At 41.2% G+C, this 16,455-nt stretch overlaps 1 protein-coding gene across 4 annotated transcripts in view; it reads right to left on the minus strand.

Moving 5' to 3' along the window:
* Positions 1 to 16,455, minus strand: part of DIP2A (disco interacting protein 2 homolog A) — a 106,667-nt gene that overhangs the window by 36,042 nt on the left and 54,170 nt on the right. For all 4 annotated transcript variants that reach the window (XR_014184403.1, XR_014184404.1, XM_082056273.1 and 1 more), the window contains exons 4-8: positions 15,991 to 16,110; positions 9,958 to 10,197; positions 3,862 to 3,990; positions 3,027 to 3,146; positions 880 to 1,077 (exon numbers count right to left, since the gene is read on the minus strand). Coding sequence is in view for 2 of the 4 variants with exons in the window: in XM_082056273.1 (XP_081912399.1) it covers positions 880 to 1,077; positions 3,027 to 3,146; positions 3,862 to 3,990; positions 9,958 to 10,197; positions 15,991 to 16,110 (807 nt within the window). In the remaining 2 variants the exon portion in view is untranslated. The remainder of the gene's footprint in view (positions 1 to 879; positions 1,078 to 3,026; positions 3,147 to 3,861; positions 3,991 to 9,957; positions 10,198 to 15,990; positions 16,111 to 16,455) is intronic.

The raw sequence follows: 16,455 nt of genomic DNA on the forward strand, positions 1-16,455 counted from the left end.
ATCCCAGACTGTGCTTTCTAGTACAGGGTCTTTATCATGTACTGACATCCTTCGAGACCACGCAGCAGCCATCAGTTATTTTGTGTCTGTCAGTCCCAAGCTTGTCAATTCAACATTTTTGTCCCTGTGTTACACAGGACTCAAGTACATCAACTGGCCAGTCTGGCCATTCAGTGCACTTGGCAGAGAGGTTGAGTACAATTCAGAGCTTGGCTTCTTGTTAGTTTTTCTTTTCCTTATTATTTTCCAAATGTAAAACTAAACATGATATTCTAAACAATTCTCAAAGCTCCACTGCAAAGTAATGAAACCGATGCAGCTACTCAGTGATATTTCCTGTAACACACTTCAGCTGTAAGAATGCAAACAAGAAACTTTAACATTCTATCATACTATCCAATGAAATGCTGTAGTTAACTGCCCGGGGGAGGACGCTTACTTTCAAAAAAATGCAATTACTAAAATATTTTTAGCTCATTGATACAGGCGAGTTACTCTTCCCACAATAACATCTTTATTATGCTCCTAAAGTAGAAATCTTCTCTGTAAGGATATGCAAAAACATGCTAAAATTTCATATCTGCTCTGGGAATCTGAGGAGTGCCATGTTTAGTCATCTGTTTCTTCCTGTTATTTCACACTGTGCTATTTTTAGTGTTCTCTTTAAGAAAAAACCCACACAATTGTTGGAAATTCACAAATAGCCACTTGTAAGGAGTCAATACCATATTCTTTAAAATGTTTTTTTCACAGACAATGAATTCACCACCACCATTCAAACAGCAATCTCAAAGTATCTGTCCCGAGCACAGTCAGTCCCTCTTAAGTAAAACAAATTACTTGCACAATGGACACCTGGCAGTTACCACCAACACCTACCGTAGGTGAGCGTGTAAACAGCTTTGCCGGTGGTGTCCAGCGCCGTGAGACACGGGGCTTTGGGCTGGGTGGTTCCCCAGCGCTGCAGCGCGGCCAGCAGAGAGGGCGGCCAGTTGGTCACCACACCGACGGGCTCCCCTTTGAGAACGTTCACCTGGTTTCCTTCGGGCTTTGGTTGGTTTGGGTCAGGCTGTTGCACTGAAACCAGACATGGAAAATGTCAATCCTTACAACAGGTGCAAGTTACACTCCACAGGCTGTTCTACGAACTGTTCTCACCTTCCTCTTCCCCACAGCTACCATCACTTCTCTGCTCTCTGATGATGCTAAGCTCATCAGCTCTTGGCTCCAGAAAAAATAACTGCCATCACTTTGGAGCTCTGATTCCACATTATTCAAAGCACCTGGCCACAGGAGCAGAATTTCAATCCCTAGTTCACTCTCTTTCTCTACTTTGGAGAGATATTTTTCTGCTCTTTGCTGTTCACACCTGTTTAAATGAAACCCTACACCGAGTCAAGAAGCATTATCAGAGAGAATGGCTTCAGTCACAACTGGACATTTATTTTCGCTACGCTGAATTCTCAACCAGTGATGAAGAATGACACAATGCTTCTGTAACAATGCGTTAAAAAAAAAAAGCCAGATGAAATGCTCCTGGTATGGATTATCTACAGCTAAAACTGTGCCGCTAACAGAATATTTTGTTTGATTTCTGGATCGTGTCTCTCAGCTGTGGAACACTGTAGGGTTTTATGCCATTTGGTCTCTGAGTCGATGGCTGTTAAAATCCTGCCCCAAGCTGCTCAAGAAGGTGAAGTGTCTTGATCTCAGTGAGCAAAACAAAGCCAAGGTTGGATTTCGCTAACAGTCAATCTACGCAATCAGTAAAATTAACACTTTGAAGTGATGCTTTCTGTTCTCTGCAATGACATATGTGTGCCTCAATGCAAGTTTGCCTGAAAAATCTTCAGCGAAAGACTAGAAGCTTTGTATCGTAATGCATCATTTCCTATCTTAAAACATCAAACAAAAAGTACAGGGAATCTAGTAGCAGCTGCTCAAAAACGTTGCACCGAGCAAAAAATTTTCATTTAATGTTTTAGGACTAAGAGAACGGAACAAAAATCATGCTCCAAAATTTGCCGTTGCAGCTGGTTTTAAAGGCTAAGCCTGGTTTTAAAGGCTAAGCGACTTCTACATTTGCTCAAGATGCCTTTCTTTCTGCCTGGACACAGGCATACAGAGAGGAAAATAGTGGTTTCTAGCTGAGCAATATCTGCAGAGCATGTGCAAGCACTATCCTTCCACGTAGTGCACAGACAGGACACTTTGCACATTGCACTCAATGTATTTAATTCCTCTGAACCTCTAAAATAACGAAAGCTTCTGGATTTTAAGAAGATATTAATATGTATGCAAACAGTATTATCATAATAAATGGCAGTTACTAATAAGTAACTGCTTTCATCCAAATCTATTTGGGCAGTGAGCGGCTACAGAGCAGCTTTTCAGAGCAGGACGTGGGGATGTTTGCAGACAAGCAGCTGCTTGCGAATGGCCAGAGAGGCCGTGGTGGAATCTCTGTGGCTGTAGATGCTCAGATGGGACCCGACACAGCCTCGAGCAGCCTGATCTCATCAGACCTCTTTGAACAGGAAGCTTCCACAGGAGCACTGCACCATCAGTTACACTTGGGCCATGCCCCGATTTACTCCGAAGAGTACCCTCTATAAATTCACTGCTTACCATAGGGTAGAATTTAGAATCTCTGAGGCAAGAAGTGATGAGGGGACCATCACCAAACATGACAACTTCTGGGTGCACCAATTAATTTCTTGACAAAGATGTGAACAGAATTTCTCCAAGTATCTGCAAATCACTGTCTTTAGTATTCACTAGCTCATCACACTGGCCCAAATTAGGCTGAATCAGAAGAGTTTCCAAAGTGAGGGAGGAGGAGAGAACAAGCACACTGAGCAGGAGGGTTGAACTGAAGATTATGTTTCATTTGTGACAGCATACGACCTTTCTCCCTCCAATATATCAACTCTACCATGATTTGTTTTCTACTGGGAAGAGACTTATCAGTTCTTTTGTGAATCGCTTACACAAAGAGTGAAAAATGTATTTGAAAGAAAATTAACCTTCTAGCAGTTCTTCAAAATCATCAACAAAAAACTCTTTCAAAGGTGGGCGCTTTGGTCTTTTCAAGGTGTTGAGAAGCTGCTGGATTTTAGAGGACACTCTGCTATTCACTGGGACACCTGCCAAGCAGAAAAGATTTATTACTTACCACATATTAATAAACATACAGTAAAACATATCACTGACAACATCACGCGAAGCTCAGCACAGAGTTCAGGTGGAAAGTCATTCAAGGTGAGCAGCTTGTTTGGGAAAAAACAGCTTTAATCAGTAAGAGTTTCCACCGTGGACTCATGAGTTTTACACCAATGCTGTTCCCTAGCTGCCTGGCTGATGCACAAACCTTCTCACACTTTAATCTAGCTTTTCAAACTGCTAACTCCTTCATGAGATTCCAATACAAACCCGAAGAATATTCTTTTCTTCAAGAGCCTAGGTATTTGCTACATCTTAACATTCATTCAGTTCTGAAAGTGTGAGAATACTTGGAAAAAATAAATGAATATTTCAATATCTTACAGGGCAAGCCAAAAAATCATCACCACACAAACCCATGTTGAATACTGATTTTCATTTTTATATGTGATATACTTATTTTAAATTAGCTATAAATTTGTATGGTTATTTATATTTAATGAAACTTCAGCTCTGAGGCAATATAAAGTTAAAATGCGAGGCTAAAGGGCTTGTATTGCGTATTAGTACAGAAATATACAGAAATGGGGTCAGAGGGGCAGGCACATAGCACGTGATGGGTGTCAAGCTCTGTTATGCATTCGCTATTCAGAATAAGGGACACAGATTGAAAAGGCAGGAGGTTTATAATACAATCACCATCTGCAGTTTCCAAAATGCTGCTGTTGTAGCCTCTGGGAACTCCTCGTACTGATGCCACCTGTGGACGCTCGTGATGTAAATGTTCCACCAGGCCAGTGGTTACATCTGGAGGTGCAGAGTGGTTATCTGTAGAAAAGGAAGACAGACATGGGAGCTCATCAGTCAGCTTAAGGATCAATATATCCAAAGTTGTGAGTAATTATGAGTAAATGGCACAAGGCTCCAAAGAAAGTCTGTCCCACGTCTCTCAGAAGGAATACAGGCAGCCAAATTCTCACCACAAAACTGGAATGACTAGTCTAAATCCCATAGGAAGAGAAAGGGACAAAAGCATAAGGTATAAAAGACAGGAACTTTTGCCTCAGGATAACATGAAACACTTATCTACATTCTGCAGGCTATAAGAAAAAGTCTTTTGTTGAGAAACACAGATTAAGATTAAAGGTGGCAAAGATCGTGCAGTTAGGCCTGAACACATCTTGAGGATGGACACGGTGACACGAGACTCCCTCACAGGAAATAACTGCTGACTTAAACAACTGAAACCTGCAGTTTGTAAGACCAGTCATGGTTTTCCTTTAGCAGCTTTTCATACCACTTGTTCTTAACAGTTTCACAACGTTCCTGGTTTTGTTGTGGTATAGACACAGTATGTTCTTCACTGGGGCATCTGTCAATGAGAACATCTGGAATACCTGTAACACTGATAAAACCTGTGGTATGGAGGCCAACACTACACACACACACTGCTCACAACAGATAAATTTAGCACAGGGTTTTCTGAGGCATGAGGTGGTCATTTGTGGCTGGACGTGACATCCTGTTTCATTTTAATGGTGTGTGCTACAAGCAATAAATACTTTTTTTTTTTTTTATAATGTATATCAACATGAGGAAAGCAGGACATTTCTCAAATCCTCACATACAGGGGGTTTGAGAACAAACTTGTAACAAAGCAGCTTTGTTTAGACCTGCACCACCTTTCTGTGCTGCAGAACAAAGCCTGAGGAATACTGTCAATCCAAAATCGTGATCTACACATTATGGAACAGTTTTGAATGGAATCACAGGTTAGGAAATAGCAGTATCCAGAGAAGTGCTCTAACAAGAAAAAACAAGAATTGGAGGCCTGAAATATTCATAATATTGAATAAATGATTCAATATTATGTGCCACAAATCCTGCAGAAAGAGCTCAAAGCGCAAGGACATGCAGGCAGGGCTGTGAAATACATATATTGCCCCATCCATTCTGAGGGAGCAACGAACAATAAAATAAGTGCTTGTAGCTCTGTTCACGGATTCCCAGAGCTGATGTACAAGCCACCAGTACAGCTTTAAGCGGTTTCAAAGGGGTCACCAGAAGAAAAAATGAAATCCATTACCATACTTTGCAACGATAATCACTGCAATACCAATTTTTGTATTGCTGAGACCTGTTTTGCTGGGTACTAAGCATGGACCACAAATTCCTTTCATGTGTGTATGGTACAAGAAGGACAAAATATCACTCCGTGTCTCTGACAAATGTCTGAGTTAGAACCAGTAATAAGAAAAGTTGACATCTATGCATAAAATCGATCTGTATTACCACTTTAAAGGGCATATAGAAAGCCCATGTATTCAGAGTAACTCGAAATGTTTTTGCTGTGTTCTATGTACTTTTTGAGTGGCTTTTTGGTTGTGCCTGGTTTTTTCCTTTGCTTTATCAAAGTCCCAAAACACAGACTTCATGCAGCATATCAGTTAATCACAGATAAGGACACAGAATCAAATGAGCCTGTTCCAATACTGCAGGATTGGCCCACAAGTCCATACTTCTAAACTTACAGTGATTATCAATGTCTAAACCTTCCACTCCTTGAATATATAATACTATGAAGAGCTATAGTTCAGGACGTATCTGCAGCGTGGTTTCATCAGGAGAAGGCCCCAAAATGGCACTACTATAGATGAAGTTGTCCCCACTAAACATTAAGGTGACATAAAATGTACACGCAAAGTGACGTACACATAGGTACAAATATTATCTAACAATCAAAAGAGGGGACAAGAGACTGACACACACTATGAGACTGATGGACAAATGGGTCAGTTGCTGCGCATGAAGTACAGAAGTCGAAATGCTGAAAAGATGGAGGTTTTACATGCAGATTCCTGTTGGGAAAAAGCAATCTTCTGCCCACGTGCACGAGGCAGATATTTGAAACACAACAGCTCTGCAATTAGATGCTCAGAAAATAACGTAAGGAAGAAGCTATTTGGGAATGTTTACGGAAGAGCTGTGTGCTTGGGAGCAGCTCAAAGAAATCACACAAAAAATGAGAATGCTCAGAGGAGAAACAAAAAACCCATTCACGATCATTCCCCACCGAAAATAAGCACAAAAATTAACTATATATGGAGGTTCTAATCTATCAGCATTCATGTATCTTACAAGCATCTCAGAGCTGAGTTTCACGCCAATCAATGCCCCTCACCATAGAGGGGCCTTATCAACAACTTCTCTGCTGCCCACGGCTATTTTGTCTCATATACAGCGGAGAACTGACCCTCCCAATTCTGCCTGGAGAGGGCAAAATTCTTTCTATACATGTAGAAATTTTCAGGATTTATGCTCGGATAAATATTGCATTAGCTTCATTAATTATTTAAGCATTTTATTAAAATATGCCCATGAAATTAGTCTGTACCATCTAGAGATACTGTGGCAAAGCAGAGGAAGAGAAGGGGTGAGTAGTCAAAAAAAATTCAAAAGTCTGAACAGATTTGTGACTTCAGGAAAAGAATTAACTGGATTTAGACTGAAGCGGCTTTCCATTATTGGTAAGGAGACAGAGATAAATGCAAAAGAGAGAACAGTGGCCCAAAAAATTATGTATGGGATACAATACAGCAGATTAAATGCTAGACATCAGAGAGAACGCAGTGTCTAAGGAGGAATCTCAGGCTGAAGATTCAAACACTTTCGAATAAAGTCCTTACCCAGGTTAGACCTAGAGATGGCTGTGTATGATTGTTTGGTCCCTAGGAAACCACTCAGCCAAAATGGACATTTAAAAGAAGTTTATTAAATTGTATTGGAACAACTGAAAATAAAAGAGAGTGCACTCATGCAGCCAGAACACGAACAGGATGCACAAGCCGCTACTTCACCCTTGCATTTCCCCTTCAATAAACTCTTTGAAACTGTTTCTAACACACTTAGAGCTCCTGTAAACTGCTCATAGAACTAGAGCAGCGCGGAACATCTACGCTTATAACCCGGCTTCCCCTTCAGAAAAGGACTTGTACTTTAAAGTCTTTCAATAAATAGTGGGTCAATACCACGAGAATCCATTTTTCCAGTTACTCTGACAAGAGTTAAGTTGGGCAATACTCCAACGTTGAGATGGTGACCTTGAAAAAACACCCAGACACATTGCCAGCCTTATTCATTTTAAAGAAAATATTGCACTAAAAGAAAAAAAAGCCCCCAAAACAACATGTAGGTGTTGTCCCTGCTTCTATAGGTGAAAGCTTAAAAATACGGCACATTCTTATCTGACTTTACTAAATGCTGGAACATTCCACTTCCAACACTGCAGCCTATTGCTTGGGAATGTGGTATGATCTCATCATTAAAAATGCAAGCTGGAGAAGATGAGCTGCAAGGGAACAATTAGCTACATCTAAATTCTCCACCATATCAAAATTGTGAATAGCTATTCAGTACATAGTCAAAATACAGAATATTTTAGTACGGTATAATATGTAAAATATGTCAGATGCCTTTTATATTGCTGGTGTCAGCACATCAGCTGAGAAAAAACCCTCTTATGCTCTAGGACAAATCAAAGGAGTCCTTTTTGAAAGTATACTACTATTTATAAATAATTTAAAAAGTTTTCTATGTAACAAATGAGTAAGTTTCATGTTCTCGTGAGCAAAGAAGATTACAGACAAACAAGAAAAATGTCACAACTGAATTGTTATTGGACATGCATGAATGTCACCAAGCTAGAAATGAATACTGATGGAATATGGCAAGCATTTCAGAAATGAGCAAGATTATGCTTTTGCAAAAGTACATATAATTTTTTGTCAAAGGCACTGGAAATTTTACCTTTCTGAATACTTTTGGTAGATCAGCTCTTATTAATCCCTGAGCTTCCTTCCTGATAGATACTGTAATTGCATATTTATTTCCCATTAACGAAATTCCAAGCTCCTCCACTGCATGCAGTCCAACATTTAGCTACATAAATGCTGGACTGTGAACGGTTAATAAGGTCTTGATTTTGCATAGAATTTTGATGATTAAATACTCCTGATGGATAGGGCTTAACAAGCTAGTTGTGAAATCTGCTATGCATTTATATGGCCTGAGATATTACACATAACAGGATGCTGTGTTACATTTTGTGTATCTTGTAAGTTCTCACAGCTACCTTCAGAGTTTCAATCACACTTAAAAGGATGGCTAACCTTCCAAGCTTATTTGTTAAATTTGCAAATTTCTCAGTATAAATAAGCTTGGAAATGGGAGGACAAAAATTTGGAGTTCTTTAAAGGTAATAAGATGGGTATGTTTTGTACAAACAAAAAAAACCCCTTAGTAACACAGCCACAAAAGCTCACCAGAGAGGCACATCCAACCTCCAGCTGGTTCAGCATCCTCTCCCCATTTCACAACGTGCTTTAGGGATTTGGAGCAGTAAAACTCCTGGTCACAAACTACAAGCATTGGTTGCATTTTGAAGCCTGTAGCTACTATAAACTAAGGCTGATATCCCAAAATTACTATCTGGCAGAAGGAACTCTGCTGGCAACCAGCAAAGAACGAAGAATTGACCCTCTCATCGACAGCTGCCTTACACCAAAGAGAACTGTGACCTGTTCGTATCATCCAAACAGGGAGGTCTAAAGGCTACATGACTGGACTTCCAACTAAACTTGAATATAACAGCCAGACCAGCTGCTTTTGCAGCCTTAAATTATCATGTTAATTGACATCTCAAAGCATAGAGAAGCCTGCATACTCAGTTTAAATCTAAAGCATCCCAGTGTGTTCTCTTCATCTGACCTAACCTGTTCTTCGTAATGAAATAAAAAAACCTGTCTGTATAGTGTATGTAGGTACAGTCACAGATCAGCAAAAAGCCGGGTAAGTTGAGCACTAAAACTGCCAAAACGAGAAATGTCCAAGAATAATATATGTCATGCCTACTGCATGTAGAAGCACAAGGACTCCACGCTGTAGCCCACAGGTGAAATAAACATCATTCTTCATTCAATTTTTCTAAATTACTTTGAGTACAAAAAAAGAAATACAAAGTTAATGTTTCTCCTCTGGGTCCTTTCCCATGGTTTAACATCAGTGCGGACCTGTTGCACACACATAAATCCACTATCAGTCTTCACTACAGCGTACAAAAACCTTATAAGATTATTTCCATAGCCTTGCTCCCTGTCTACCCAATCTGCCAAAAGCACAAGAATTTGCCCTGCATTTCAGGACTAAAAAAAAGGCAGCCCAAAGTTCTGGACCTTCAGTGTTACAGAGATTGAAACAAAACTCACATTTTTACTTACCAGTACTTCTATATTTTCACTCTAGTTTCACAATAAAGGAGTATTCATGACTTTAATTTTAATTAAAGAAAAAAAATCACATTTGTGCTTGAAATCTAGCTTTGTCGGTATCTCTGATTTCACAGCATTCCAAAAGATTCTGGATGTTTTTCTAGTCTTTTGGGTGTTAACCAACTGAGTCACCTCTGAAATCCTGGTATGGTCCTGGGTAAATACATGCAGATTGGAAAGCATGCACCGCAAATATGACCCCTTTGCAATTCTGCGTTTGAGTCTAGTAAAACTGAACCTCTGATTCTTGATAAATCAAGCATTTTACCAAGAAGAATGCACGTTCAGATCTCATGAACAACTCGTTGGGTTTCAATTAAATACATATACATATCATACATACCTGGTTGGTGGATTGTACGTTTTAAAGGCTATTGAGGTATTTTCCGGCTAAGACTTTTGAGTTTAGCCCTGCTTGGGGATTGTAAACGGGATTTGATTGCAACCATGCAGGCGGTTCTTTACTGACCTAGCTGGGTGTGTGCCATGAGATCTGCAAGCACAGTGGCAGCAGCGGTGGCGGCATTGGAAGCAGCAGCAGGTTTCCCTCCGGGATGAGATGAGGTGGAGGATGCAGAGGATGAGGTGGAGGAGCCCTGAATAACCCGGTTAAGCCAGGGCTCTACGTTGGAATGGCTCTGGAACGGAGTGGAGGTGATCCGCCCTTGCCGACGTAACGAGCCCTCATCTTCTGATGCTGACGATGTGTCTGTGATTAAAATAACGATGACAGGCATGTAATGTGGGAATGACCCAACAGACGGGAACATGAAGTTTTTTTCCATGTTCTTCACGCGGCGTTCTCATGTGCTACACATGAGATGCATGTATTAAGCAAATGGTACATTCGCATGCACAAATTCTGCTCATTGCTGTCTTTTAGATTAATGCAACAACTTCACATTATAACTAGTAAACACCTGAAGCAAAGTTTCATTCACATCCTGCATTTGGAATGACGCAAGACTCAAGGCTTCTACCTAAGGTACCTAGGACATTCACTAACTATTCCACTGAAAGAATATTTCTGTTCTTAACAAGAATACTTCTGTTCTGAATGTTGTCCCACCTCAATAAATAAAAAAAATTAACTGCCCTTTTTTTTTTTTTTTTTTTGGGGGGGGGGGGAATCCTTCAATTTTCAATTCTTTTGACAAATATTTTGAGAACAGATCACTAAAAAAGAGCACAATACTATAAAGTTCAATGAAAGAGTAACTTCATTAATCTAATTCAAAAGAGTTTAAAAACATATTTTGACAACATAAACTGATGTTACTCTCCTTTTCTCTTCGGAGGAAGGAAAGGATTAATAGAGAATATCTGTCATTCGTTTGCCAGCCCAGCCTTAAACAGTGACAACTACACAGAAATGCTTAATAAAGCATCTTTTCATTCTAGATGTACATCTGTCGCTGCTAGAAGTCTGATAAAGGGCTCCTATTTTAACTACCATTCCGTTATTTACAACTTTCCAGAAGTTTCCCTTTGGCTCTGTATCTTTCCATGTTTATTGTCCCCTCAGTAACAAATAAAAAGGTCTTTCCAAATATCAAGAAGATACAACTCTCTTCATTTTGAGTGAAAAATAGAAACTCTTTTTTTTTCAAATCCTCTGAAGACGTAACTGTTCAGCTCTATACAATTCCATGTACATTTTGTTGAAGTCACATGAAAACTCCTTTCCTCGTCTTTGTAAACAAATTTCAGTCACCGGGTGTTTAATTTTCTGCTTTTCAGGAATACGTGCGTTTCCAACAGCTTCAGAACAATGGCTCTTAAACAGTCTAAAACCACAAAAATCAGAAATAATTTAATAACAAGCTCATTTAACTCGATGGCATTTTTGAAGCTAAAATCTCTCATTACTTTACCATCCTTAGTCAAACATGGTAATTTGGAATGAAACTACCCAAGCAATCGATCTTTGAGGAGATACAACTGTGGTGGGTCCCCATTCCCGGGTGTGTGTCTTGTGTGACATGTCTGGTTTACTGCCACGGTTGTAGGTTTTGGCTGGTTACTCCATCTGTGCCTGGAGAGGAGCCAAACCTGCCCCTCAGTGCTCGCAACCTTCCATTTCTTTGAGGCAGAAAGCAAAAATAAACAATTCCAGGAATATGGGACAAGACGGGATTACAATCAGGTTTTGCATTAAAAAAACCCAACAAACCAACAAACTACATATACAATCTATTATCACTTCAGAGTAAGAAATCAAATTACAGAAAAAACAGATTTCTCAAAGAATACATGCTCTGATAGTATCTCGTTATCCAGATACAAGTTTAATGAAGTCTCTAACATTTCTAAGCTTTCAAATGTCTTACATAAGCAGAGTTGGGAAAAAAAAACCCACTTTAAATGCAAAATATTAACTGTGTATAAAAACGAAGGATCCGCAGTAAACCCATTCTAATATCAAACCAAAATTACAACAGAAAATTAGCAGGGGAACATCAGTAACGAGCTTCATGGCAGTCGCAAGAGTTAATTGGTGGTTTTGGGTGTGCTGCGAGCAGAATGTACTTGGCGTGCGGCTCTTCCTGGCTGGGACCCGGCCCAAGAGAGCCACAGAAACCACCACCCTTTGGACCAAAGTCGCGTCCAGACTGCGGTTCAAGTTCTGATCATGTGAAATCCGCGTGGGGAGGATGGGAGACTCGATGGGATGAAAACAAAACCACGCTAAAATTTTTAGAAGGATGACTGATGAAAGCATTACTGCCAGTCAGGAGTTGGGTTTGAATTTAAGGCTGTGACTGGAATCCAGTGCTTCCTTCCTGGTGATTGATGGTAACTGTTTGTAACAAAATATCAATTATTAAGAAGGCTTGATTTTAATTGCATTAACTTCTGCCAATACAAGGAATTCTAAGGCAGTGGCCAAATGGCTCAAGACAACAAAACTAGATGCTCTAGCGCTACTCAGCTTCTTTGCAATTTCAGATCTTTTTTGCTGAGCTAACTTTGCAAATAAATGCAGGCCCATAAGAAGAATTATTTTGGTGAACTAATATAGCTAGAAGCAAGTCCTCAGAATATTTCTGAATGGCCCGATCTCCCATGATAGAGAATTCAACCAGGGGCCTGGACACTGCAGCAGCACTCATAGAAACAGGGGCTGATCCCGCTGGCCAAGCAGGTTGGAGCTCACACATTCACACACACGTACAACAGGGAACCCTCCAGCAGCCGGGCTGGGACACTCGGGCTGCTGATCCCTAGATTCCAGTCTCCCCAGTTGCAGACACCCGGATGTACGAGCCCCACATCCCCACATATTTGGGGATGTTCCTCCCTAAATCACCTAAATCTACCTCTTTCCTCATCTGTGGTTCCTCACTTAAACATCGTGTTATGAGTCTTTCCTGGTTTTGTTAAAAAACAAGTTTCTCTTTCAGTGAATTTTGCCTGTCAGCTAAAGCCTTCATATTAACTGCATTTTCCTGGAGAACCAGACCCATGTTTTCGTAAACCTAGCAATGGAATGCAAACTTATTGATAAGCATGGATGGACATCTCGCGAGAGGGGCGACGAGAAACAAGTGACTAAGAAACTGACTAACTGTGTATAACATTCCATTCACGTGAATACTTCATATAAAAGTGGGAGATCACGAGGATCTCGTCCCTTTTTTCCCTTTTTCCCTTTTTCTTCCCTTCTCCTTATGGCCGACCTTAGGAGAGGATCTTGCTGGTCGTCCCTGAGAACTGAGGCCTAGTGAGAGACTGAATCCAGCTCCGCTTGGCTGCAGAGTCCAGTCCAGGACTTTGGTGGCCGGCTCTGCAGTTGCTGAGACTTTCAAGATTGGTTTTGTATATTTTGTATTATTTTCTCTATTCTTATTAGTAGCATTAGTAAAACATCTTTAATTTTTCCAACTCCCTTCTCTCTGTTCTTCTTTCCCTCCCGATCGCCTGTGCTGAGTGGAAGGGGGGAGAGGGAGGGGAAAAAGGGGGAAGTGGGGGGGGGGAGAGGAGGTCAACAATACATCTGCCAGGGTTTTATTGTCACCCCGCAATCTTAACCCTCGACAGAGTCTCATACACTCCCCAGATATTCTTGCCTTGCATAGAGAAACAAAGATGATTAATAGAGTGGAGCATCTCCCATGTGAGGAAAGGCTGAGGGAGCTGGGGCTCTTGAGCTTGGAGAAAGAGAAGACTGAGGGGTGACCTCATTAATGGTTACAAATATATAAAGGGTGAGTGTCAGGAGGATGGAGCCAGGCTCTTCTCGGTGACAACCAATGATAGGACAAGGGGTACAAACTGGAACACAGGAGGTTCCACTTAAATATGAGAAGAAACTTCTCAGTGAGGGTGACAGAGCCTGGACCGGGCTGCCCAGGGGGGTTGTGGAGTCTCCTTCTCTGCAGACATTCCAACCCGCCTGGACACCTTCCTGTGTAACCTCATCTGGGTGTTCCTGCTCTGGCGGGGGGACTGGACTGCATGAGTTTTTGAGGTCCCTTCCAGTCCCTGACATTCTGTGATTCTGTGATCCCATAACATGTCCCACACCCCTCCATGCCATCCCCACTCAGTCTGGAAGGCTCTCTAGGGTTGACTGGTCTGACGGGTCTCATACCTGGGCAGGGGGGCTGGGGCTGTCTCAGGACAGCCCTGGGAGGGGTGACCCTTCTCTGAGTCCTTAATTTGGGTTCCTGCTGCCATTCCTCCCTGTGCTCCTCTGGGCTTGTGTGGACGGCTCTGTCACAGTCTGATGGCTCCTGGGACATGACTGGGAGTAGCTGGGGCAGGGCATTATTTGGGCTTCCCCACCTGCCACTCTTTGTGCTCCTGCAAAGGTGTGCAGACCAGCTCTGATCACATAACCTAACAATTTACCTGCAGCATCTCCTTCTTCTCTTTTCTAATATAGAGTCTCTCCTTCCCAGTAGCAGCCTGCAGAGCCCTGACCTCAGGCACAATGGGCGCAGCAGAAACTGCAGGGACCCTGCCTCCAATCTGTCCTGAAGGTATTCCAAAGAGAACGATACTTTGGTTCTCTCAAAAAAACTGCAAGGAGATTCCTTCGACAGTTTTAAATGCTATGGGAGACAGGAAAGCCTAGCTGTCCTCTGCTCTCAGCAGTTTCTGGATGCCAGCTATTTTTTGTACACCAAATTATAGGCAGAACAGCAGCATGTTCTGTTCTTATTGTGATGTACCACACACCAAGCACATAGTGATGTGACACACTCGGGGAACAAGAGAAAAGCACTGAGTGATGTGACCTGAAATGCACCGCTGACTGATCAGAGTTTCATTTGGAGACTGAGAAAGAGTATCGCTTTGGAGAGCTATAACCAGAAAACTCAGGGCCTCTTTCCCAAGGCCTCAGTACCCAGGTGGTCGCTCTATGTTAAATTTCTTCCAGGATTTCACCTTATGCAATTCATGACCACTTTCACACACAAAACCAACATGTATTCAAGAAAACTCAAGAGCATGATGAGCTCTCTGCTGCAACAGCTGCACTCATGAGCTTCTGAGTATATGAGTGCTAGAAGAACAGGCTAATCAAAATGCATGATACCTTAGCATATTTTATAAGCAAAAACGTGAAGGTGAAGAAAGACCATATAGCAGGCTACAGAAGAAGCTTATTAACTTATGAAATAACTAGAAAATCTGTAAAACAATATACAAAAGTGTGTGACCATCAAACTGCCAGGAAGCAAGAGAGCGGCACAGCAGATCTGCTCTTTTACAGAAGGTAGGTAAGAAACAGAACTGATGCAGAAGGGCACTAGAGGTCAGTGTGCTTCTACTCTGGGGCCACATTAGAAAAGACAAGTGCACACGATTCAAAACTTAAGAGCTTAGGGAAATTCCTCTTTGTATACAAGATACTGGCCCCCAAACACTTGGCTTGCTAGCACAACATGTTATCTGGAGAAAGATTTTCCTAACCCCTAGGGAATTCATTGTGAGACAACAGGAAGATTACTTTTGTTTTCCCTAAAAAAAAAAAAAAAAAATTAAAGAAAATGTTCCGACCTAAACAATCTGAACAATTATAGCGTATGATTTTTCTGAATGTTTTAAATTGCTCGCAGTTGAAATCATCTTGATGAATGTTCTGCAAGCTAATGCAGCAACTTAATGCTCTGGCATTTTCTTCAACTCTTAAAGAGGAATCTTATGCAACATGAAATAAGGTATTTACAGCTCTGACATGCCTGCCAAGATTATCTCCTTCCAAGCGAGACATTACATAAGAGAACATAATGCATAAAGGGCAACTGCTCACTCTTATTATTGCTTTCAAGTGTACCTTTAGCAGGTACAGTATCTCTGGATGAGACACTAAAAATCCTGAGAAAAGACACCAAAGAACAAATCCAACCAACACCTAATAATCAGGAAATACAGCCGTTGATATGGAAGTTTATGGCAACATACTTACAACTTAGCAGAAAAAGCATTTGCTCTTTATACTTTGCTATCAAGTTCACCAGGCTAGATTTACATATGTTAACTCAATAGATACCTGGAGGTGTGTACGTTTCTACTGAAGAGTGCACAAGAACAGACCGTCTTTTTGAAGGCATGGGCATTTTCCTCTCTTTGTATTTTGCAAGTGCTGCTTGTACTGCTTCGGTGTGGACATCTGCATAGAAAACAAACAAAAAAAGGTGAAAAGATTAGGTTTAGTCATCATTTCTTTCTGAAAACATAAAGAGCATCAGCGGCATTTTTTACAGCGCAAATCAAAGGGCTGAACGGCACATGATGCACCTTATGGCTTTAGTCCTGTTCAGCCCAACCGCTTGGCCTGCAGGTTCTCAGCTTCAGAGGACAGAGCAGAAAAGTCCAAAGCTAAACTACAGTAACGTGTTTTTCAATTCTGAAGCTGTGACAACTCTTTTCAATTGTTTCTCCTTCAGTGGTGTTCAGTAGGACCGAATAAACCCGCCTGCCTCCCACTCAAATCCAGCTGAGAAGCAACGGCTTC

Source organism: Streptopelia decaocto (genome assembly GCF_964273445.1).
Source record: "Streptopelia decaocto genome assembly, chromosome: 6".
NCBI lineage: Eukaryota > Metazoa > Chordata > Aves > Columbiformes > Columbidae > Streptopelia > Streptopelia decaocto.